This window comes from Lithobates pipiens, unplaced genomic scaffold (genome assembly GCF_037356315.1).
Source record: "Lithobates pipiens isolate NorthernLeopardFrog02 unplaced genomic scaffold, aLitPip1_a1.2 Scaffold_8, whole genome shotgun sequence".
Lineage (NCBI taxonomy): Eukaryota > Metazoa > Chordata > Amphibia > Anura > Ranidae > Lithobates > Lithobates pipiens.
Window position 1 is genome coordinate 678,614,545 of NW_027507903.1, and position 25,739 is coordinate 678,640,283.

The following is a 25,739-nucleotide window of genomic DNA, read 5'->3' on the forward strand; positions in this document are numbered from 1 at the left end:
CATACCTCTGATCTCTCTCTCCCCCGTATCTCTGATCTCTCTCCCCTCCATACCTCTGATCTCTCTCTCTCCCTCCATACCTCTGATCTCTCTCCCCTCCATACCTCTGATCTCTCTCCCCTCCATACCTCTGATCTCTCTCCCCCATACCTCTGATCTCTCTCTCCCCCGTATCTCTGATCTCTCTCCCCTCCATACCTCTGATCTCTCTCTCTCCCCCGTATCTCTGATCTCTCTCCCCTCTATACCTCTGATCTCTCTCTCTCCCCCGTATCTCTGATCTCTCTCTCTCCCCCCATACCTCTGATCTCTCTCTCCCCGTCCATACCTCTGATCTCTCTCCCCCCATACCTCTGATCTCCCTCTCTCCCCCTCCATACCTCTGATCTCTCTCTCTCCCCCTCCATAACTTGGATCTCTCTCCCTCCATTCCTCTGATCTCTCTCTCTCTCTCCCTCCGTACCTCTGATCTCTCTCTCTCTCCCTCCATACCTCTGATCTCTATCTCTCCCCTTCCATACCTCTGATCTCTCTCTCTCCCTCCATACCTCTGATCTCTCTCTCTCTCTCTCCCTCCATACCTCTGATCTCTCTCTCTCCCCCATACCTTTGATCTCTCTCTCTCCCTCCATACCTCTGATCTCTCTCTCTCTCTCTCCCTCCATACCTCTGATCTCTCTCTCTCTCCCATACCTTTGATCTCTCTCTCTCCCCCTATACCTCTGATTTCTCTCTCCCTCCATACCTCTGATCTCTCTCTCTCTCTCCCTCCATACCTCTGATCTCTCACTCTCCCTCCGTACCTTCTGATCTCTCTCTGATCTCTCTCTTTCTCCCCCTCCATACCTCTGATCTCTCTCTCTCTCTCTCCCTCCATACTTCTGATCTCTCTCTCTCTCCCATCCATACCTCTGATCTCTCTCTCTCCCCCCTCCATACATCTCATCTCTCTCTCTCCCTTCCATACCTCTGATCTCTCTCTCTCTCTCCCCTCTATACCTCTGATCTCTCTCCCATACCTCTGATCTCTCTCCCCCATACCTCTGATCTCTCTCTCCCCTTCCGTACCTCTGATCTCTCTCTCTCTCTCCCCTCCATACCTCTGATCTCTCTCTCCCTCCCTCCATACCTCTGATCTCTCTCTCTCCCTCCATACCTCCGATCTCTCTCTCCCTCCATACCTCTGATCTCTCTCTCTCCCTCCATACCTCTGATCTCTCTCTCTCTCTCTCCCTCCATACCACTGATCTCTCTCCCCCTCTGTACCTCTGATCTCTCTCTCTCCCCCCGTACCTCTGCTCTCTCTCTCTCCCTCCATACCTCTGTTCTCGCTCTCTATCACCCCCCATACCACTGATCTCTCTCCCCCCGTACCTCTGCTCTCTCTCTCTCCCTCCATACCTCTGTTCTCGCTCTCTCCCCCTCCATACCTCTCATCTCTCACCCCCCCTGTACCACTGATTTCTCTCTCCCCTTCATATCTCTGGTCTCTCTCTTCCCCTCCATGCCTCTGATCTCTCTCCCTCTCCATACCTCTTATCTGTCTCTCTCTCTCCCCGTACTGCTGATCTCTCTCTCCCCTTCCATACCTCTGATCTCTCTCTCTCTCCCATACCTTTGATCTCTCTCTCTCCCCCTATACCTCTGATTTCTCTCTCCCTCCATACCTCTGATCTCTCTCTCTCTCTCCCTCCATACCTCTGATCTCTCTCTCTCTCCCATACCTTTGATCTCTCTCTCTCCCCCTATACCTCTGATTTCTCTCTCCCTCCATACCTCTGATCTCTCTCTCTCTCTCCCTCCATACCTCTGATCTCTCACTCTCCCTCCGTACCTTCTGATCTCTCTCTGATCTCTCTCTTTCTCCCCCTCCATACCTCTGATCTCTCTCTCTCTCTCTCTCTCCCTCCATACTTCTGATCTCTCTCTCTCTCCCTCCATACTTCTGATCTCTCTCTCTCTCCCATCCATACCTCTGATCTCTCTCTCTCCCCCCTCCATACATCTCATCTCTCTCTCTCCCTTCCATACCTCTGATCTCTCTCTCTCTCTCTCTCCCCTCCATACCTCCGATCTCTCTCTCTCTCCCCTCTATACCTCTGATCTCTCTCTCTCTCCCATACCTCTGATCTCTCTCCCCCATACCTCTGATCTCTCTCTCCCCTTCCGTACCTCTGATCTCTCTCTCTCTCTCCCCTCCATACCTCTGATCTCTCTCTCCCTCCCTCCATACCTCTGATCTCTCTCTCTCCCTCCATACCTCCGATCTCTCTCTCCCTCCATACCTCTGATCTCTCTCTCTCCCTCCATACCTCTGATCTCTCTCTCTCCCTCCATACCACTGATCTCTCTCCCCCTCTGTACCTCTGATCTCTCTCTCTCCCCCCGTACCTCTGCTCTCTCTCTCTCCCTCCATACCTCTGTTCTCGCTCTCTATCACCCCCCATACCACTGATCTCTCTCCCCCCGTACCTCTGCTCTCTCTCTCTCCCTCCATACCTCTGTTCTCGCTCTCTCCCCCTCCATACCTCTCATCTCTCACCCCCCCTGTACCACTGATTTCTCTCTCCCCTTCATATCTCTGGTCTCTCTCTTCCCCTCCATGCCTCTGATCTCTCTCCCTCTCCATACCTCTTATCTGTCTCTCTCTCTCCCCGTACTGCTGATCTCTCTCTCCCCTTCCATACCTCTGATCTCTCTCTCTCTCCCCCCTGCACCTCTGATCTCTCTCTCCCCCATGTACCTCTGATCCCTCCCCCCCTCCATACCTCTGATCTCTCTCTCCCCCTCCATACCTCTGATCTCTCTCTCTCCCCTCTGTACATCTGATCTCTCCCTCCCCCTCCATATTTCTGATCTCTCTTTCTCCCCCTCAATACCTCTCATCTCTCTCTATCCCCCCTCCGTACCTCTGATATCTCTCTCTCTCTCCCTCTCTCCCCTCTGTACCTCTGATCTCCCCCCCCCCCCCCCCCCCGTACCTCTGATCTCTCTCTCTCTCCCCTCTGTACCTCTGATCTCCCATCCCCGTATATCTGATCTCTCCCCCTTTCCTCCGTACCTCTGTATTGGATTACCTTGTAACTCTACCATCTCCCATTATTTTAAAGTGTTTTTCCAACTGTCGTCGCTATATAAACCGTGTATAATGATAATAATCACTCTCTCCTCTCTCTCACCCATCCCCGGTCTCTCTTGGCAGGTTGCTGTGCTCTCTGGTGCTTCCCCTGCATGCAATGTAGCACAGTCAGTGAATTTGGAGAGTGTTACTGTCTGCCGTTGATGGATCCGATGTGCATGGGATACGTTGGCTGTAGCGGGATCTGCCCTCCTATGACTATTGCCATGAGAGCCGCTGTCCGCGAGAGACACAAGATTCATGTAAGTCTAATGCAGGCTGAGGAAGTATCTCTGTGTCTAGACCTTACACTAGTTTTATTTCTGATACAAGTTTAGTGGCCCACCCCATGATCTGGGTCATTGCCGCCATATTGGCGGGTGGTCACCAGGTTTCTGTAGCCAACAAATATGGTGCCATAGTTGCTCAGGGATGTGTGTTTTAGGAGTCATGTTGGTGTCATCAAGGTATAGGGAGTCACTATTAGTGATGAGCTGAACGTACCTGGGTTCCGTTCTAGCAAAGTTTAGCAAACTTTATAGAGGTTCGGATGCTGAATCTGAACACTATTGAAGTCAATAAGTGTGGAATCTTACAAATGAATAATGGAAATTAAAACATAGGCAAGGGATTGTCAAACAAAGTGCAATGGGGGGCTGCTTAACCACTTGCCTATTGGATATTTTCACCCCCACCCTGCCCAGGCCAATTTTCAGCTGTCAGTGCTGTCACACTTTGAATGACAATTGTGCGGTCATGCAACACTCTAGCCAGATGAAATTTTTATCATTTTTTTTCACACAAATAGAGCTTTCTTTTGGTGGTATTTGATCACCACTGGGGGTTTTATGTTTTGGTAAATAAACAAAAAAGACTGAAAATTTTGAAGAAGTTATTTTTCTCCTTTACTGAGGTGCGCTGATGAGGCTGTAATGATGGGCATGATAGACTTCACTGATGGGCACTGATGAGTACTGATAGGCGGCACTGATGGGCACTGATAGGATAGGTGGCACGGATGGATGCTGATGAGGTGACACTGATAGGTGGCACTGAAGGGCACTGATAGGTAGCATTGATGGGCACTGATAGGTGGCACTGAAGGGCACTGATAGGTGTCACGAATGGGCACTAATAAGTGGCACTGATGGCCACTGAGAGGCACTGATAGGCAGCACTAATCATTGATACTGATAGGTGGCACTGAAAGTTAGCACTGATGGGCACTGATGAGGCTGTAATGATGGGTGCTGATGGACACTGATGAGGCTGTACTGATGGGCACCGATAGGCTTCATTGATGGGCACTGAGGAGTACTGATAGGTGGCACTGATGGGCACTGACAGGCAACACTTATGGGCACTGATAGGTAGCACTGATGGGAACTGATAGGTGGCCTGGATGGGTGCTGAGGAGGTGGCACTGAAAGGTGGCACTGATGGGCACTGATGAGGCTGTACTGATGGACGGTGATACACACTGATGAGGCTATACTGATGAGCACCAATAGGCTTCACTGATGAGTACTGATAGGCGACACTGATGGGCACTGACAGGCGACATTGATGGGCACTGATAGGTAGCACTGATAGATGGCACGGATGGGTGCTGATGAGGTGGTACTGATAGACAGCACTGATAGGTAGCACTGATGAGCACTGATAGGTGTCACAAATAGGCACTGATAAGTGGTACTGATGGGCACTGATAGGCAGCACTAATCATTGGCACTGATGGGTAGCACTAATTGGCACTGCTAGGTTTTACGGATGGGTGCTGATGAAGTGACACTGATAGGCGGCACTGAGTATAGGCGGCACTGAAGGGCACTGAAAGGCAGCACTGATGGGAACTCATAGGCAGCACTGAAGGGCACTAATAGGTGTCACAGATGGGAACTGAGAGGCACTGATAGGCAGCACTAATCATTGATACTGATAGATGGCACTGAAAGGTAGCACTGATGGGCACTAATGAGGCTGTAATGATGGGTGCTGATGGACACTGATGAGGCTGTACTGATGGGCACCGATAGGCTTCATTGATGGGCACTGAGGAGTACTGATAGGCGCCACTGATGGGCACTGACAGGCAACACTGATGGGCACTGACAGGCAACACTGATGGGCACTGATAGGTAGCACTGATGGGAACTGATAGGCGGCCCAGATGGGTGCTGAGGAGGTGGCACTGAAAGGTGGCACTGATGAGCACTGATGAGGCTGTACTGATGGACGGTGATACACACTGATGAGGCTATACTGATGAGCACCAATAGGCTTCACTGATGAGTACTGATAGGCGACACTGATGGGCACTGACAGGCGACATTGATGGGCACTGATAGGTAGTGCTGATGAGGTGGTACTGATAGACGGCACTGATAGGTAGCACTGATGAGCACTGATAGGCGGCACTGAAGGGCACTGATAGGTGTCACAAATAGGCACTGATAAGTGGTACTGATGGGCACTGATAGGCAGCACTAATCATTGGCACTGATGGGTAGCACTAATTGGCACTGCTAGGTTTTACGGATGGGTGCTGATAAAGTGACACTGATAGGCGGCACTGAGTATAGGCGGCACTGAAAGGCAGCACTGATGGGAACTCATAGGCAGCACTGAAGGGCACTAATAGGTGTCACAGATGGGAACTGAGAGGCACTGATAGGCAGCACTAATCATTGATACTGATAGATGGCACTGAAAGGTAGCACTGATGGGCACTAATGAGGCTGTAATGATGGGTGCTGATGGACACTGATGAGGCTGTACTGATGGGCACCAATAGGCTTCACTGATGAGTACTGATAGGCGACACTGATGGGCACTGACAGGCGACATTGATGGGCACTGATAGGTAGCACTGATAGATGGCACGGATGGGTGCTGATGAGGTGGTACTGATAGACAGCACTGATAGGTAGCACTGATGAGCACTGATAGGTGTCACAAATAGGCACTGATAAGTGGTACTGATGGGCACTGATAGGCAGCACTAATCATTGGCACTGATGGGTAGCACTAATTGGCACTGCTAGGTTTTACGGATGGGTGCTGATGAAGTGACACTGATAGGCGGCACTGAGTATAGGCGGCACTGAAGGGCACTGAAAGGCAGCACTGATGGGAACTCATAGGCAGCACTGAAGGGCACTAATAGGTGTCACAGATGGGAACTGAGAGGCACTGATAGGCAGCACTAATCATTGATACTGATAGATGGCACTGAAAGGTAGCACTGATGGGCACTAATGAGGCTGTAATGATGGGTGCTGATGGACACTGATGAGGCTGTACTGATGGGCACCGATAGGCTTCATTGATGGGCACTGAGGAGTACTGATAGGCGCCACTGATGGGCACTGACAGGCAACACTGATGGGCACTGACAGGCAACACTGATGGGCACTGATAGGTAGCACTGATGGGAACTGATAGGCGGCCCAGATGGGTGCTGAGGAGGTGGCACTGAAAGGTGGCACTGATGAGCACTGATGAGGCTGTACTGATGGACGGTGATACACACTGATGAGGCTATACTGATGAGCACCAATAGGCTTCACTGATGAGTACTGATAGGCGACACTGATGGGCACTGACAGGCGACATTGATGGGCACTGATAGATAGTGCTGATGAGGTGGTACTGATAGACGGCACTGATAGGTAGCACTGATGAGCACTGATAGGCGGCACTGAAGGGCACTGATAGGTGTCACAAATAGGCACTGATAAGTGGTACTGATGGGCACTGATAGGCAGCACTAATCATTGGCACTGATGGGTAGCACTAATTGGCACTGCTAGGTTTTACGGATGGGTGCTGATAAAGTGACACTGATAGGCGGCACTGAGTATAGGCGGCACTGAAAGGCAGCACTGATGGGAACTCATAGGCAGCACTGAAGGGCACTAATAGGTGTCACAGATGGGAACTGAGAGGCACTGATAGGCAGCACTAATCATTGATACTGATAGATGGCACTGAAAGGTAGCACTGATGGGCACTAATGAGGCTGTAATGATGGGTGCTGATGGACACTGATGAGGCTGTACTGATGGGCACCGATAGGCTTCATTGATGGGCACTGAGGAGTACTGATAGGCGCCACTGATGGGCACTGACAGGCAACACTGATGGGCACTGACAGGCAACACTGATGGGCACTGATAGGCGGCCCAGATGGGTGCTGAGGAGGTGGCACTGAAAGGTGGCACTGATGGGCACTGATGAGGCTGTACTGATGGACGGTGATACACACTGATGACTCACTGATTTACTTATGGGCACCGATAGGCTTCACTGATGAGTACTGATAGGCGACACTGATGGGCACTGACAGGGGACATTGATGGGCACTGATAGGTAGCACTGATAGATGGCACGGATGGGTGCTGATGAGGTGGTACTGATAGGCGGCACTGATAGGTAGCACTGATGAGCACTGATAGGCGGCACTGAAGGGCACTGATAGGTGTCACGAATAGGCACTGATAAGTGGTACTGATGGGCACTGATAGGCAGCACTAATCATTGGCACTGATGGGTAGCACTAATGGGCACTGCTAGTTGGTACGGATGGGTGCTGATGAAGTGGCACTGATAGGCCGCACTGAGTATAGGCGGCACTGAAGGGCACTGATAGGCAGCACTGATGGGAACTCATAGGCAGCACTGAAGGGCACTGATAGGTGTCACAGATGGGAACTGATAGGCAGTATTGATAGGTGTCATGAATGGGCATTGATAAGGGGCACTGATGGGCACTGATAGGTGGCACTGGTGGCACTGATTTACAGAACTGGTGAGCACTGATTGGCAGCACTGGTGGCCACTGTTGGGAATGCACTGATAATCAGTGCCCTGACTATTAGTGTACATGTCCCTTTAACACAAAATCGGCTTTCCTCACACTGTGTGAGGAAAGAAAAGCTGATATCCGGCTTGTATTTGCTATGTGATCAGTTGTGATTGGACACCGATGATCATGTGGTAAAGAGTTGCTGTGATTGGCTCCTAACCCCGCTCTGTGATCAGTGGTGTCGTAAGGACGGGTCAGTCACAGAGGGCGTGTGGAAAGCACGATTATGGGAGGGCATCATATGACGCCTTCCCGGCAATGTGCTACTGCGCTGTAGTCGTCACTCACCTATAGCGTGGTCAGGAACTGGTTAGAAATGTTAATCTCTTTTAAATCATATGTCTGGGGGACTCCCTAAACCTGCCTGTGACATCTGTATGATGTATACCAACCTGACATTTCAATTGCTGATAACTAACAACTCCCAGCCCCAATTGTTCTTTTTGTAAATGAAGTGGCCAGGGATTCCCTTCATCCTTACCAGACCCTTATCTTCAGCAGGAACCGGCTAAATTTTAATCCGTCTATGGGCAGGCTGGTTATACTGAAGTCAATCCAGGTTAGGTTTTCTTTGCCTGATCACTGCCCCCCTGTGAACCCCCCCCTCCCCTTTCACCTATTGTCTGGGGCCCCCCCGTGTACCCTTTCCCTCTTGCTGCCGGCTGCCCTCTCCCTCCTGTTGGCAGCTGCTAAGGGGCACACAGGGGGAATCATTTCATATCAGCCCTTTCCTTTCCTGAAAACACAGTGAGTGATTGGTGCTGATCACTCCTGTGTTCATTCACCGTGGAAGCATAGCAAACCGTGTTTACTATGCTTCAGTTTGTGAATGAACAGGATGCCCCTAAACGCTTTGCATTCATTCATCTGTGCATCTGAGGCTGTAGAGAAGGGGGGTGGAGGAATATATGTCTTCATTCCCTTTCTCTGTTCCAAAAGTGAAACATCACCAAAGCTCCCCTTCCAACAAAGCAGTTAAAAAAAAAAAATTGAATGAATAAAGTAAAAAAAAAAAAAGTAGGGATCCATTCACATGTGCATTACTCTCTGATAGAGCTGTTAGAGCTGTCAGCATTTAGATTGATTGACAGGGGGTAAGAGGAGGTCCTTTTAGGTAGGTTGGACCCCATGCAGCCCTGGATGGAGGGAGTGATGTATTGGTGGTAAATAATGAAAAGTATGTAGAAAGAAAAGGGGTATAGATGCTGTACCAGCATTTCAATATTTCATCACACAAAACCCGAATACAAAAAAGTTGTTTGAACCCCATCACCTCTTCCCTGTACAGCCCCGCGGGGCAATTTCTACATTTCTGCTATCTGCTTTTTTTTATTCAGCAATACATTTGTCATTGCTTAAGAGAAGAAAGCAATACATTTGATTTTTTTTAGGAAAAACAAGCCTAACTTTTGGCTTGTGAAGCGGTACCCCTGAACAGGACCTGTCAATAGATGATGATGATTTGGGTTCTGGACCTGTCAATAGAGGATGATGATGATCTGGGTTCTGGACCTGTCAATAGATGATGATGATTTGGGTTCTGGACCTGTCAATAGAGGATGATGATGATCTGGGTTCTGGACCTGTCAATAGATGATGACGATCTGAATTCTGGACCTGTCAATAGAGGATGATGTTGATCTGGGTTCTTGACCTTTCAATAAATAATGATGATGATTATCTGGGTTCTGGATCTGTCAATAGATGATGATGATGATCTGGGTTCTGGACCTGTCAATAGATGATGATGATCTGGGTTCTGGACCTGTCCATAGATGATGATGATCTGGGTTCTAGACCTGTCCATAGATGACGATGATCTGAGTTCTGGATCTGTCAATAGATGATGATGATGATCTGGGTTCTGGACCTGTCAATAGATGATGATCTGGGTTCTGGACCCATTAATCGATGATGATGATGATGATGATGATCTGGGTTCTGGATCTGTCAATAGATGATCATGATGATCTGGGTTCTAGACCTGTCAACAGATGATGATGATGATGATGATGATCTGGGTTCTGGACCTGTCAATAGATGATGATAATGACCTGGGTTCTGGACCTGTCAATAGATGATGATGGTGATCTGGGTTCTGGACCTGTCAACAGATGATGATGATGATAATCTGGGTTCTGGACCTGTCAATAGATGATGATAATGATCTGGGTTCCGGACCTGTCAATAGATGATGATGATGATCTGGGTTCTGGACCTGTCCATAGACGATGATGATCTGAGTTCTGGACCTGTCAATAGATGATGATGATCATCTGGGTTTTGGACCTGTCAATAGATAATGATGTTGATGATGATCTGGGTTCTGGACCTGTCAACAGATGATGATGATGATCTGGGTTCTGGACCTGTCAATAGATGATGATGATGATGATCTGGGTTCTCCCCTACTTGTATAGAGGCTGCCAGCCAGCACACCATTGCACAGTCCAAAAGCAGACTGACACAAGAAGCAGTCTAGGGGAATGTCCTTTTATAAATGATTGCAGGAAATTAAACCAAAGGGGGAGAGGGTGTGGGGTATGGGATACTCCAGGTTCCTCAGAGATGGTTCTTCTGCTAAGTATCAGGATACAGTTCCCTTGAAGAGACCAAGGGAAGGCCAGAGGTTAGGACCCCATAGAAGAAGAACTATATGGCTCAGATGTCCCAATAGTACACGGTCACCAGGATCTTGCAGAACAGTCGATACTCACGAGGCCAGGGAGCAGCGATGACCATTCTCCAGATGCCTTCTAGTGAGGTTTTAGTGCTATCTCATCAGTGCCGCCTCATCAGTGCAGGCTAATCAGTGCACAGAATTGCTGTCTCATCAGTGCCCATCAGTGCTGCCTATCAGTGGGCATCAGTGCTGCCTCATCAGTGCACAGCAGTGCTGCCCAGTGCAGGCTCATCAGTGCCCATGAGTGCTGCCTATCAGTGCCCATCAGTGCTGCCTCATCAGTGCACATCAATGCAACCTCATAGTAGATAAGGTTGAATAAAGACAATAGTCCATTCAGTTCAAGCTATGTAGATACATGTGTCAGTGTCTATAATTATTTCCCATATCCCTTTATGTTGTGTTCTTTAAGATGCACATTCAAGAGTCTCTTAAAAATATCAATACTCCCTGCAGCCACCACCAATTGTGGAAGAGAGTTCCACATCCTTATTGCCCTGACAGTGAAAAACCTCCTGTGCAGGTTAAGGTTAAACCGCTTCTCCTCCAAACATGTAGCAGAATACATATTGCCCTAAATTGATGAAGAAATTCGATTTTTTAAATTTTTTTGGGATATGGATTTAGAGCAGAAAGCAAAAATATTGTTGTTGTTTTTTTTTTCAAAATTGTTAGCCTTTTTTTGTTTATGGTGCAAAAAAAAAAAAAAAAAAAAAAAAAAGGAGATAATCAAATACCACCAAAAGAAAGCTCTGTTTGTGGGGGAAAAAAGGACAAACTTTTTTATTTGGGTACAGCGTTGCACGATAGCGTAATTGCCAGTTAAAGTAATGCGGTGCCGTTTTGTAAAAAATGAGCTAGTCAGTCCTGGAGCTCAAGTGGTTAATAAGCTAGGATATGGTAAGAAAAACACTTTTATTTCTACAGCTACCTCTAGGATTTACTCCACGGATTCATTTATTACTTGTATATCCACCAATGTTGTGTATTTGCTGCAATGCCCTTGTGGCCTACAGTATGTTGGTAGAACAACAAGGAGTATGAGCATCCAGCTCAGTGAACATATTGGTAATGTCAAAGCAGGTTATAAGGCACATTTTATATTCTGCTAATAGTTTTTTGTTTCTATTAATATTTCTATTTGTGCACTGGTGCGCAGTCATGTTGGAACAGGAAGGGGCCATCCCCAAACTGTTCCCACAAAGTTGGGAGCAGGAAATTGTCTAAAATGTCTTGGTATGCTGATTCCTTAAGCCCTTGTACACACGGTCGGACATTCCGACAACCAAATCCATCTGATTTTTTCCGACGGATTTTGTCCGAAACTGTTCCATACACACGGTCGGACAAAGTTGTCGGAAAATCCGATCGTTCAGAACGTGATGATGTTATTTCGTTACGACGGGACTACGTTCAGGCTAGTAGCCAATAGCTTTGGTGTAGGAATTTGATCTGAGCATGCATGGCACTTGGTCCGATCGGAATTCTCTACACATGATCAAAATTTTACCGACAAGTTGGAAAACTTGGTCCATCGGATACTCAGATGGAAACAGTCCGATGGATTATCCGACAAAACGGTCCGATCGGACACATTCCATCGGAATCTCCGGCCGTGTGTACAAGGGCTAAGAGTTTCCTTCACTGGAACTAAGGGGCCAAGTCCAAACACCGAAAGACAACCCCCCGCACCATAATCCCCCCTCCACCAAATGATTTGGACCAGTGCACAAAGCAAGGTCCATAAAGACATGGATGAGGAAGTTTGGGATGGAGGAACTTGATTGGCCTGCACAGAGTCCTGACCTCAACCCGATAGAACACCTTTTGGATAAATTAGAGAGACTGTGAGCCAGACCTTCTCATCCAACTTCAGTGCCTGACCTCACAAATGCACTTCTGGAAGAATGGTCAAACATTCCCATAGACACCCTCCTAAACCTTGTGGACGGCCTTCTCAGAAGAGTTGAAGCTGTTATAGCTGCAAAGGGTGGGCCAACTCAATATTGAACCCTACGGGCTAAGACTGGGATGCCATTAAAGTTCATGTGCGTGTAAAGGCAGGTGTCCCAATACCTTTGGTAATATAGTGTAGATGGAAGCACAGCATATAGCGATCACCCTAGGACAGTAGTGGTCAACTTCCATGATGTAGGCAGCCTCGAGTGCGGCCCCAAGATCGCACAATGACCACATAGAATGTTCACACCCTCCTTTCCCATATCTGAATTGACGCCTCTTTTTCACCGGTCTCATTTCAGGGTTCGATCTGCGATGACTGCGTTCGCTCCTGCTGCTGCTACTCCTGTACTTGGTGTCAGATGGCCCGGGAGATCCGGCGGAGGGGGAATTGGTCCACGGTCACCACCGCACAGACCACCATCCTGAGCAACGCACCCATGATGCCCCAGTCTCAAGGCTATACTCCTCTCACTGAATACTAAGCAACATTCTGAGTTGTAGTAACCTAAGTCAACCAATCAGCGCTCATCTTCATTCGTCTGAAAACTGATTGGTTTGTTGGGCTGTTGCGCTTTCATATTGGATTTTACACTGCCTTATAGAATAGTGTCCACGTGCCACCAATCTGAATTCATTTATTGATGTGACCAACTGATTTCTAAAGTAGCCTCACCTTCCCACAGCTACCTTTCTGCCGTTCTGACACTGCCATGGTTGAAGCCATGTTGAGAGACTCTTTAAAGCCGAACCCCGTGAGAATTTATAAAAATAGCTACCCCTGCTATGGGGCTCCCCCATAACTATCAGAGTTAAATGCTCATTTTTGTCTAAGGTTCCCATAGAAAGCACTTTTACTTACCTTATCCCTCACTCCCCTGGCAGCCGACTCCTCCCTCTTCTCTCCAATTCTCTGGCTTGTGGATGGACCCTTGGTGTCCTCACATACAATGGAGGACTTAGATCTGCATAGTAATGTGATGATGTCACAGCCGCCGAAAGGGAAAAGGCTGTGAGGGATTGGTCGCATTGGAAGGAGGAGCCTGCAGGAGCAAGGCATAAGTCAAATAATAAGTCCTTTTTTCTCGGTACCCTAGTCAAGATTGAGCATTGCCTGGAAGAACTGGAAGAACCTCCACCGCAAGGGGTCGTTTTCTCAGTTCTCTGGAGTTCAACTTCAAAGAGTTTGTCAAGTTTAATGATTTTTTTTTTTTCTTTAGTTTTTAGATGAAGTGGGGGAAATTAAGATGCCTGTCAAGTTTGTATTGTTATCAGGGTCTCTGCTTGAGAGAGACCCTCCCCTTCAATTCCTGTCCTGCTGACAACAGTAGGGGAAATCTTCAACAGCAATGCAAATAATAAAAAAGGAAAAAAAACGAATTGACAAGGGTCCTGACCTTCCCCTACTTTCCCCAAGTAGATTTTGTTTGAGAAATCTCCTCACTTCCTATCTGGTAAAATGTGGTCATCAAGACGGGAAGTGAGGGGGAAATCTCTCTAACAGAGGCCCAGGTAAGGGTGAAACCCAACAGACCAACAGAAAATCGAATCGTTAAATGCGGACAATGCCACCAAGTTTGCACTAAAGTTCCATAGTGCTTACTTGACAGCATTGTCCACATTTAACCTGTTTTTTGGATTGAGGTATTTTTCACCTTATATATTCTGTTACCCATGTTTCCTGTACCCCCCCCCCCCCCAAACCTAAACTGGCTCTTTGAGGAGTCGTTATTGAACAGTGGCAAATCACCCATACCCAGGAGCGGACTGACCATTGAGCCACTCGGCACTGCCCGAGGGCCCCATGCCACTAGGGGGCCCCATCAGGGTTGCCAGCCATAGTAAAATCAGGGACAGTATGTAAAAATTTGTGTTTTTTTTTTTTTACATCTGTCTCTGAAATGTCCCTTACTGACATCCTTTCGGTCTAAAAAATCCCGAGATTATAGCTGCCCCACCTCTCCAGTACCTTCTCAGCCAATAGAAACATGTCTGCGTATACTGTGTGATTGTATACTGTGTACGTGTGTTTGTGTATACTGTGTGGCCCCATCATTTTTGATTGCCTGGGGGCCCCATAATCTAATATTGCCCGGGGGCCCCATGAGTTGTCAGTCCGCCCCTGCCCATACCTTTTTTGCAGCCAGGGTGACCACAGCAAATTCGCGGAAAGATGCGAAATCTCCTACCTTACAGTAATTACTGCTGAATAATAATACTATGAAGGAAGTCATCAAGTCTTTGCCAAGGCCCAATGCAAAGAAATCAACTTTTGGGGGGCAGTGGGCCCCCTGGCTGCACGATCGTAGGTACAGTTCCCTCACGTGAAATTATTTTAGGACCTCCCACGAGGTATTAATACTTATTGTGCCTATAACCTCATCTTTATACTTAGGATATATTCTTAGTTGACTCTAGGCACTACCCAACATATCAGGCACTACCCAACATATCAGGAACTACCCAACATATCATCGTTAATATACCAAAGGGACCCTCAGGATTTATGGTATGCTGTTACTCATTGCTCTCTTGTCTATTGCTGCCATTATGGTTACTATCTTATTTGCCCATGTTTCTCAACCTTATTTTGCCCACTCTGTATATGTTTGCATGAAATACTGATACTACTTACATTTTGAGGGTCATACATAGATCATTTTAAGCAATACCTTAAATGTAACATAGCAATAGCTTCTTTAAGCATTGTGCCTATGTATGAACCTGAACTACATTATCCGTTATGCTCACTAAACATTATTGCTCTACATATTGTTGCAATTACATGCTTTTTTACTTTGTTATATCACCTGTAAATCCTTAATAAAAAAATTTAATATAAAAAAAAAGAAAATTTCACTCTCCACTCCATCCGAAACGAAGAAAGGGTTTTCTCTCAACGTACACTTCAAGCCTAGTCCCCTATTGTCCCTCTTATGGAACTGAGTCTCTCTGTCCCTGTCTCCTCCTCAGTTTTCCATCCAATGGAACCAAGTCCCTCTGTTCCTGTCTCCTCCTCAGTTTTCCCTGATATGGAACTAAGTCCCTCTGTCCCTGTCTCCTCCTCTGTTGTCCCTCCTATGGAACCAAGTCCATCTGTTCATGTCTCCTCTTGAGTTGTCCCTCTTATGCAACCAAGCCCCTCTGTCCCCATCTCCTCTTCAGTTGTCCTTCCTATGTTACCAAGTCCTTCTGCCCTCTCTCCTGCTCAGTTTTCCCTGATATGGAACTAAGTCTCCCTGTCCCCGTCTCCTCTTCAATTAACCCTCCTATGGAACCAAATCCATCTCTCCTCGTCTCCTCTTCAGTTGTCTCTCCTATGGAACCAAGTCTCTCTGGCCCATCTCCTGCTCAGTTTTCCCTGATATGGAACTAAGTCTCTCTGTCCCTGTCTCCTCTTCAGTTGTCCCTCCTATGGAACCAAGTCTCTCTGTCCCTGTCTCCTCTTCAGTTGTCCCTCCTATGGAACCAAGTCTCTCTGTCCCTGTCTCCTCTTCAGTTGTCCCTCCTATGAAACCAAGTCTCTATGGCCCCATCTACTCCTCAGTTGTCCCTCCTATGGAACCAATTCCCTCTGCTCTTTCTCCTCCTCAGCTTTCCATGATATGGAACCAAGTGTCTCTGTTCCTGTCTCCTCTTCAGTTTTCCCTCTTATGCAACCAAGTCCCTCTGCCCTGTCTTCTCAGTGTTCCCTAATATGGAACCAAGTCCTTCTGCCTCATCTCCTCCTCAGTTTTCCCTGATATGGAACCAAGTCATTCTGCCCTGTCTCCTCCTCAGTTGTCCCTCCTCAAAGTTCCTCTGTCCCCATCTCCTTCTTTGTTTTTTCTCTTATGGAACCAAGTCCCTCTTTTCCTGTCTCCTTCTCAGTTTTCCCTCTTATGCAGCCATGTCCCTCTGTCCCTGTCTCCTCCTCCTTTTCCCTCAAATGGAAACAAGTCCCTCTGTCACTGTGTCCTCTTCAGTTGTCCCTCCTATGGAATCAAGTCCCTCTGTTCATGTCTCCCCTTGAGTTGTCCCTCCTATGGAACCAAGTTCCTCTGTTCATGTCTCCTCTTCAGTTGTTCCTCTTATGGAACCAAGTCCCTCTGTCCCCATCTTCTCTTCAGTTGTCCTTCCTATGTTACCAAGTCCTTCTGCCCTCTCTCCTCCTCAGTTTTCCCTGATATGGAACTAAGTCTCCCTGTCCCCGTCTCCTCTTCAATTAACCCTCCTATGGAACCAAATCCATCTCTCCTCGTCTCCTCTTCAGTTGTCTCTCCTATGGAACCAAGTCTCTCTGGCCCATCTCCTGCTCAGTTTTCCCTGATATGGAACTAAGTCTCTCTGTCCCTGTCTCCTCTTCAGTTGTCCCTCCTATGGAACCAAGTCTCTCTGTCCCTGTCTCCTCTTCAGTTGTCCCTCCTATGGAACCAAGTCTCTCTGTCCCTGTCTCCTCTTCAGTTGTCCCTCCTATGAAACCAAGTCTCTATGGCCCCATCTACTCCTCAGTTGTCCCTCCTATGGAACCAAGTCCCTCTGCTCTTTCTCCTCCTCAGCTTTCCATGATATGGAACCAAGTGTCTCTGTTCCTGTCTCCTCTTCAGTTTTCCCTCTTATGCAACCAAGTCCCTCTGCCCTGTCTTCTACTCAGTTTTCCCTAATATAGAACAAAGTCCTTCTGCCCCATCTCCTCCTCAGTTTTCCCTGATATGGAACCAAGTCATTCTGCCCCGTCTCCTCCTCAGTTGTCCCGCCTCAAAGTTCCTCTGTCCCCATCTCCTCCTTAGTTTTTTCTCTTATGGAGCCAAGTAGTCTCTCTTTTCCTGTCTCCTTCTCAGTTTTCCCTCTTATGCAGCCAAGTCCCTCTGTCCCTGTCTCCTCCTCCGTTTTCCCTCAAATGGAAACAAGTCCCTCTGTCACTGTGTCCTCTTCAGTTGTCCCTCCTATGGAACCAAGTCCCTCTGTTCATGTTTCCCCTTGAGTTGTCCCTCCTATGGAACCAAGTACCTCTGTTCATGTCTCCTCTTGAGTTGTCCCTCTTATGGAACCAAGCCCCTCTGTCCCCATCACCTCTTCAGTTGTCCTTCCTATGTTACCAAGTCCTTCTGCCCTCTCTCCTCCTCAGTTTTCCCTGATATGGTATTAAGTCTCCCTGTCCCCGTCACCTCTTCAGTTAACCCTTCTATGGAACCAAATCCATCTCTCCTCGTCTCCTCTTCAGTTGTCCATCCTATGGAACCAAGTCTCTCGAGCCCATCTCCTGCTCAGTTTTCCCTAATATGGAACCAAGTCTCTCTGTCCCTGTCTTTTCCTTAGTTTTCCCTCTTATGGAACCAAGTCTCTTTGTCCATGTCTCCTCCTCAGTTGTCCCTTTTATGGAACCAAGTCTCTTTGTCCATGTCTCCTCCTCAGTTGTCCCTCTTATGGAACCAAGTCTCTTTGTCCCTGTCTCCTCCTCAGTTGTCCCTCTTATGGAACCAAGTCTCTCTGTCCCTGTCTTTTCCTTAGTTTTCCCTCTTATGGAACCAAGTCTCTCTGTCCATGTCTCCTCCTCAGTTGTCCCTCTTATGAAACCAAGCCTCTCTGTCCCTGTCTTTTCCTTAGTTTTCCCTCTTATGGAACCAAGTCTCGTTGTCCCTGTCTCCTCCTCAGTTGTCCCTCTTATGGAACCAAGACTCTCTGTCCCTGTCTCCTCCTCAGTTGTCCCTCTTATGGAACCAAGTCTCTTTGTCCCTGTCTCCTCCTCAGTTGTCCCTCTTATGGAACCAAGTCTCTCTGTCCCTGTCTCCTCCTCAGTTGTGCCTCTTATGAAACCAAGTCCCTTTGTTCCCGTCTCCTCCTCAATTGTCCCTCTTTTTGGTCTGATGTATAGCTCTTGCAAAAAAAACCTTTCGTATAAAATATATATTATTGTTGTTTTGTGTTCTGAAAACCCGTTATAAAAAAAAGAACTTGTGGGTGTAACCAATCTTTTTTTTGTATTAATTCTTTGTAGTCCATGTAACTGGGGGGGGTGTCTTTTGCCTACCCTACATACTGTGTACATAAATATGTCCCTTTTCCTCATCTTTGAACAATGGAGGTATGACTTTAAAGTTCTTTGTCAATGAAGTGTCTTAAAAGGGGTCTTTGTTAAATGTGTTGAGCTGACGCATTGTGGTTTTGCATCCCAGAATTCCAGTACAAAAAAGCCAAGAAACTTGGGTCACGTGGCTCTTAAAGTAGAAGTTTAGGCAACATATAATTTCTGCCTCAAATAGTCTTTTTATTGTTTGTTCACTCTCTACAAATCCTTAAATTGAAAGCATACAGGTACTAGTATTATAACGCAACAACCTCTCTGGGTGTATGAATTCATAGCTTAGTACACAGAAGGCCACCGATTCATTTTATATATTTAATATCTCTAGAAATATCTCTATAGAAATATGTACAGGGGTAAAAAATACGAAAGACAAGAAAGGAAAAAAAACATTGATTAGTTGCTAGAAGATAAAAATGGAGAAAACCAGAAATAACCTTTACTATCGGGGCACTATGGTTGTATCCTGTTATTGGCAGTGCCCTTTGGCCAATCACCTTTGGAGTTGGTACCCCTGAAGTGCTCTTAGGATGCAAGCTGGTTCTGAGGGCTGGGTTGGGGTTAGGATTTTGGGCACCAACATATCATCCCGGTCGCAGTCCAAGTTCCACATGGAAGCCAAAAACAGTCATCATGTAACCATGGTCCATGGTTGATGGTCCCTAGATGGTTCTATATGACCAGGGCATAGCAATTTGCATTCGCATGGAGCTCATAGTTTGTACTATAAGAAGGGATAATTCACAGCTCTCCACAACTAATATTTTGGATCTTCAGATGAAACATATTCCCTCTGATCTAAGAAAATGATTTATGGTTCTCAGACAGTGTGGGGACTCGGTCTGTAAAAATTGTTCCTTCCCTGATGAGTTTTCATTCTGAGGGGTTCTTTTGATGGCTTGTGGGGTGACAGTTGCCCACCATTATCTGCACACAATACTACAGAGTCCTGCCAGAGATTGGTTATCGGTGAGGTGTAAACTCAGGAAGAAGTTCTAAACTATGAGTATTTGTCCACCTGAATACGTTAGGAACCTATCCTATAATATTAGCTTAGTGAAGTGCCCTTTACCCGAAGCTAGGCCCTTTACATTATCCACAATCCTCAGGGCTCCATCATACCCTGGACTCCTGGACCTGCCCAACGGGATATAAATTGCAGCTCCTCATGCCTACCAGTGCTCAGTGAATCCATGCCTGATCTAGGCTAGCTAGCTGTGACCAGGTTTAGTGCCTACCCAAACCCATGGCTCAGCTTCAGACTTGCTCTTTTCAATCCACACAGACAACCCAGGTACTGACCTCCAAAGCCCGTCTCCCCTCTCAGTCAACAGACAATAAAAGCTGCACTACAAAACTTTGCTTTTTTTTTCTATTTAACTTAAAATTTAAAACTGTACACATTAATGGCTCCATCCAAAACCACCTCCCTTGATGTGTTTCACCACTGCTGGCTTGCTCACATGGATAGGGGAAGGTTCAGTGCCTCTTATGCCAGAATGGGTTTGTGGGCCAACAAAGGGCTTAAGAGCACCCAACACTAACCCATGGATGGATATTGTCCAGATAGATTTCCCAATACAGCCATTCAAGTGGGTTGGTGCCTAGACTGCTCTACCAGAGATTTCTGCAGCTGTACCTGTCCGGAGCCTTCTGTGGGGTTCTGGGCATCAACCACTTGGTCTATACACTGCAGATGCTCCCCCCCTCAGTAGTGACAGACTCTATTCCTTCTGCAGCTGTACCTGTGTGGAGCCTGCTGCGGGGTTCCAGGCCTCAACCATTGGGTCTATCCTCTGCAGACTGTCCCCCAAGAAGTGAGAGACTGTGTTCCTTCTGCAGCTTAACCTGTATGGAGCCTGCTGTGCGGCTTTTTGGCCTCAACCACCTGGTCTATCCTCTGATGGTCCTACAAGAAGTAAGAGACTGTATTCTTTCTGCTGCTTACCTATGTGTATCCTGCTGTGGGGTTCTGGGCCTTGACCACCTGGTATATCCTCTGCCGATGCCCCCCCCCCCCCTCAGTAGTTACAGACTGTATTCCTTCTGCAGCTGTACCTTTGTGGAGCCTGCTGTGGGGTTCTGGGCCTCAACCACTTGGTCTATCCTCTGCAGACTGTCCCCCAAGAAGTGAGAGACTGTGTTCCTTCTGCAACTGTACCTGTGTGGAACCTTCTGTGGGGTTTTGGGCCTCAGCCACCTGGTCTCCCAAGAAGTAAGAGACTGTATTCTTTCTGCTGCTTACCTATGTGTATCCTGCTGTGGGGTTCTGGGCCTCGACCACCTGGTATATGCTCTGCCGATGGTCCCCCGCCCTCCAGTAGTAACAGACTGTATTCCTTCTGCAGCTGTACCTTTGTGGAGCCTGCTGTGAGGTTCCGGGCCTCAACCACTGGGTCTATCCTCTGCAGACTGTCCCCCAAGAAGTGAGAGACTGTGTTCCTTCTGCAACTGTACCTGTGTGGAACCTTCTGTGGGGTTTTGGGCCTCAGCCACCTGGTCTCCCAAGAAGTAAGAGACTGTATTCTTTTTACTGCTTACCTATGTGTATCCTGCTGTGGGGTTCTGGGCCTCAATCACCTGGTATATCCTCTGCAGATGGTCCCCCCCCCCCAGTAGTTACAGACTGTATTCCTTCTGCAGCTGTACCTGTGTGGAGCCTGCTGTGGGGTTCCGGGCCTCAACCACTGGGTCTGTCCTCTGCAGACTGTCCCCCAAGAAGTGAGAGACTGTGTTCCTTCTGCAGCTTAACCTGTATGGAGCCTGCTGTGCAGCTTTTTGGCCTCAACCACCTGGTCTATCCTCTGATGGTCCTACAAGAAGTAAGAGACTGTATTCTTTCTGCTGCTTACCTATGTGTATCCTGCTGTGGGGTTCTGGGCCTTGACAACCTGGTATATCCTCTGCAGATGGTCCCCCCCCCTCAGTAGTTACAGACTGTATTCCTTCTGCAGCTGTACCTTTGTGGAGCCTGCTGTGGGGTTCTGGGCCTCAACCACTTGGTCTATCCTCTGCAGACTGTCCCCCAAGAAGTGAGAGACTGTGTTCCTTCTGCAACTGTACCTGTGTGGAACCTTCTGTGGGGTTTTGGGCCTCAGCCACCTGGTCTCCCAAGAAGTAAGAGACTGTATTCTTTCTGCTGCTTACCTATGTGTATCCTGCTGTGGGGTTCTGGGCCTCGACCACCTGGTATATGCTCTGCCGATGGTCCCCCGCCCTCCAGTAGTAACAGACTGTATTCCTTCTGCAGCTGTACCTTTGTGGAGCCTGCTGTGGGGTTCTGGGCCTCAACCACTTGGTCTATCCTCTGCAGACTGTCCCCCAAGAAGTGAGAGACTGTGTTCCTTCTGCAACTGTACCTGTGTGGAACCTTCTGTGGGGTTTTGGGCCTCAGCCACCTGGTCTCCCAAGAAGTAAGAGACTGTATTCTTTTTACTGCTTACCTATGTGTATCCTGCTGTGGGGTTCTGGGCCTCAATCACCTGGTATATCCTCTGCAGATGGTCCCCCCCCCCCCCAGTAGTTACAGACTGTATTCCTTCTGCAGCTGTACCTGTGTGGAGCCTGCTGTGGGGTTCCGGGCCTCAACCACTGGGTCTATCCTCTGCAGACTGTCCCCCAAGAAGTGAGAGACTGTGTTCCTTCTGCAGCTTAACCTGTATGGAGCCTGCTGTGCAGCTTTTTGGCCTCAACCACCTGGTCTATCCTCTGATGGTCCTACAAGAAGTAAGAGACTGTATTCTTTCTGCTGCTTACCTATGTGTATCCTGCTGTGGGGTTCTGGGCCTTGACCACCTGGTATATGCTCTGCCGATGGTCCCCCGCCCTCCAGTAGTAACAGACTGTATTCCTTCTGCAGCTGTACCTTTGTGGAGCCTGCTGTGGGGTTCCGGGCCTCAACCACTGGGTCTATCCTCTGCAGACTGTCCCCCAAGAAGTGAGAGACTGTGTTCCTTCTGCAACCGTACCTGTTTGGAACCTTCTGTGGGGTTTTGGGCCTCAGCCACCTGGTCTCCCAAGAAGTAAGAGACTGTATTCTTTCTGCTGCTTACCTATGTGTATCCTGCTGTGGGGTTCTGGGCCTCGACCACCTGGTATATGCTCTGCCGATGGTCCCCCGCCCTCCAGTAGTAACAGACTGTATTCCTTCTGCAGCTGTACCTTTGTGGAGCCTGCTGTGAGGTTCCGGGCCTCAACCACTGGGTCTATCCTCTGCAGACGGTCCCCCAAGAAGTGAGAGACTGTGTTCCTTCTGCAACCGTACCTGTGTGGAACCTTCTGTGGGGTTTTGGGCCTCAGCCACCTGGTCCCCCAAGAAGTAAGAGACTGTATTCTTTCTGCTGCTTACCTGTGTGTATCCTGCTGTGGGGTTCTGGGCCTCAACCACCTGGTATATCCTCTGCCGATGGTCCCCCGCCCTCCAGTAGTAACAGACTGTATTCCTTCTGCAGCTGTACCTGTGTGGAGTCTGCTGTGAGGTCCCGGGCCCCAACCACTTGGTCTATCCTCTGCAGACGGTCCCCCAAGAAGTGAGAGACTGTGTTCCTTCTGTAGCTGTACTTGTGTGGAACCTTCTGTGGGGTTTTGGGCCTCAGCCACCTGGTCTATCCTCTGATGGTCCTATAAGAAGTAAGAGACTGTATTCTTTCTGCTGCTTACCCATGTGTATCCTGCTGTGGGGTTCTGGGCCTCAACCACCTGGTATGTCCATTGCAGATGGTCCCCGAAGAAGTGAGAGACTGTATTCCTTCTGCAGCTGTACCTGGGTGGAGCCTGCTGTGAGGTTCTGGGCCCCAACCACTTGGTTTATCCTCTCCAGGGCAAGTATTTGTCCTTGCCACCAGTATGTGTTCCACAAAGTTCTGTTTGGCAGCGGCTCTTTCACCTGTGCCGTATCGGTAGTTACACTGCATCGCCACCTAATGGTCAAATGTAAGAACTGTTGCAGGTATTCCTATTTGGATACCTTCTTTATAAACCCTTAGTTTAATACTGGTTATATCTATTTGTTTCTTTCTGTACTGCATATGGTCATTAAAGCTTCAATGAATATCAATGTGTGTCAAGTCCTTGGCTGTTACTGCTGCACAACACTATTATCTCACTTCTACATTTAATGTCATAGTGCCTTATATTTGTGTTAGAGATTTCCTCCTGATATTAATTCCCCCATCTGTTATTATAAACAGCACCGACACAGGAGAAAACTCATATTCCCGTATAGAGCTCATAAAGCTCCCAGGTGCCTCAGCTTGTCAGGAGCCTCGTATTCCCGCATGGAGCTCATAAAGCTCCCAGGTGCCTCAGCTTGCCAGGAGCCTCATATTCCGCATAGAGCTCATAAAGCTCCCAGGTGCCTCAGCTTGCCAGGAGCCTCATATTCCGCATAGAGCTCATAAAGCTCCCAGGTCCCTCAGCTTGCCAGGAGCCTCATATTCCGCATAGAGCTCATAAAGCTCCCAGGTGCCTCAGCTTGCCAGGAGCCTCATATTCCGCATAGAGCTCATAAAGCTCCCAGGTGCCTCAGCTTGTCAGGAGCCTCGTATTCCGCATAGAGCTCATAAAGCTCCCAGGTGCCTCAGCTTGTCAGGAGCCTCGTATTCCGCATAGAGCTCATAAAGCTCCCAGGTGCCTCAGCTTGTCAGGAGCCTCGTATTCCGCATAGAGCTCATAAAGCTCCCAGGCGCCTCAGCTTGCCAGGAGCCTCGTATTCCGCATAGAGCTCATAAAGCTCCCAGGCGCCTCAGCTTGCCAGGAGCCTCATATTCCCGCATAGAGCTCATAAAGCTCCCAGGTGCCTCAGCTTGCCAGGAGCCTCGTATTCCCGCATAGAGCTCATAAAGCTCCCAGGTCCCTCAGCTTGCCAGGAGCCTCATATTCCGCATAGAGCTCATAAAGCTCCCAGGTGCCTCAGCTTGTCAGGAGCCTCGTATTCCGCATAGAGCTCATAAAGCTCCCAGGCGCCTCAGCTTGCCAGGAGCCTCGTATTCCGCATAGAGCTCATAAAGCTCCCAGGCGCCTCAGCTTGCCAGGAGCCTCGTATTCCCGCATAGAGCTCATAAAGCTCCCAGGTCCCTCAGCTTGCCAGGAGCCTTGTATTCCGCATAGAGCTCATAAAGCTCCCAGGTGCCTCAGCTTGCCAGGAGCCTCGTATTCCGCATAGAGCTCATAAAGCTCCCAGGTGCCTCAGCTTGCCAGGAGCCTCGTATTCCGCATAGAGCTCATAAAGCTCCCAGGTGCCTCAGCTTGTCAGGAGCCTCATATTCCGCATAGAGCTCATAAAGCTCCCAGGTGCCTCAGCTTGTCAGGAGCCTCGTATTCCGCATAGAGCTCATAAAGCTCCCAGGCGCCTCAGCTTGCCAGGAGCCTCGTATTCCCGCATAGAGCTCATAAAGCTCCCAGGCGCCTCAGCTTGCCAGGAGCCTCGTATTCCCACATAGAGCTCATAAAGCTCCCAGGTCCCTCAGCTTGCCAGGAGCCTCATATTCCGCATAGAGCTCATAAAGCTCCCAGGTGCCTCAGCTTGCCAGGAGCCTCGTATTCCGCATAGAGCTCATAAAGCTCCCAGGTGCCTCAGCTTGCCAGGAGCCTCGTATTCCGCATAGAGCTCATAAAGCTCCCAGGTGCCTCAGCTTGTCAGGAGCCTCATATTCCGCATAGAGCTCATAAAGCTCCCAGGCGCCTCAGCTTGCCAGGAGCCTCGTATTCCGCATAGAGCTCATAAAGCTCCCAGGCGCCTCAGCTTGCCAGGAGCCTCATATTCCGCATAGAGCTCATAAAGCTCCCAGGTGCCTCAGCTTGTCAGGAGCCTCGTATTCCGCATAGAGCTCATAAAGCTCCCAGGCGCCTCAGCTTGCCAGGAGCCTCGTATTCCGCATAGAGCTCATAAAGCTCCCAGGTGCCTCAGCTTGCCAGGAGCCTCATATTCCGCATAGAGCTCATAAAGCTCCCAGGTGCCTCAGCTTGTCAGGAGCCTCATATTCCGCATAGAGCTCATAAAGCTCCCAGGTGCCTCAGCTTGTCAGGAGCCTCGTATTCCGCATAGAGC

The 25,739-nt window shown here is 48.5% G+C and overlaps 1 protein-coding gene across 2 annotated transcripts in view; it reads left to right on the top strand.

The window, feature by feature from the left end:
• The window catches only part of LOC143962027 (placenta-specific gene 8 protein-like), a 64,326-nt gene extending 40,579 nt beyond the window's left edge, over positions 1 to 23,747 (top strand). For both annotated transcript variants that reach the window (XM_077471369.1, XM_077471368.1), the window contains exons 3-4: positions 3,203 to 3,381; positions 12,930 to 23,747. In XM_077471369.1, coding sequence (XP_077327495.1) covers positions 3,203 to 3,381; positions 12,930 to 13,112 — 362 coding nt within the window. In that variant the 3' untranslated portion in view covers positions 13,113 to 23,747. The remainder of the gene's footprint in view (positions 1 to 3,202; positions 3,382 to 12,929) is intronic.
• Positions 23,748 to 25,739: the final 1,992 nt, after the last annotated feature.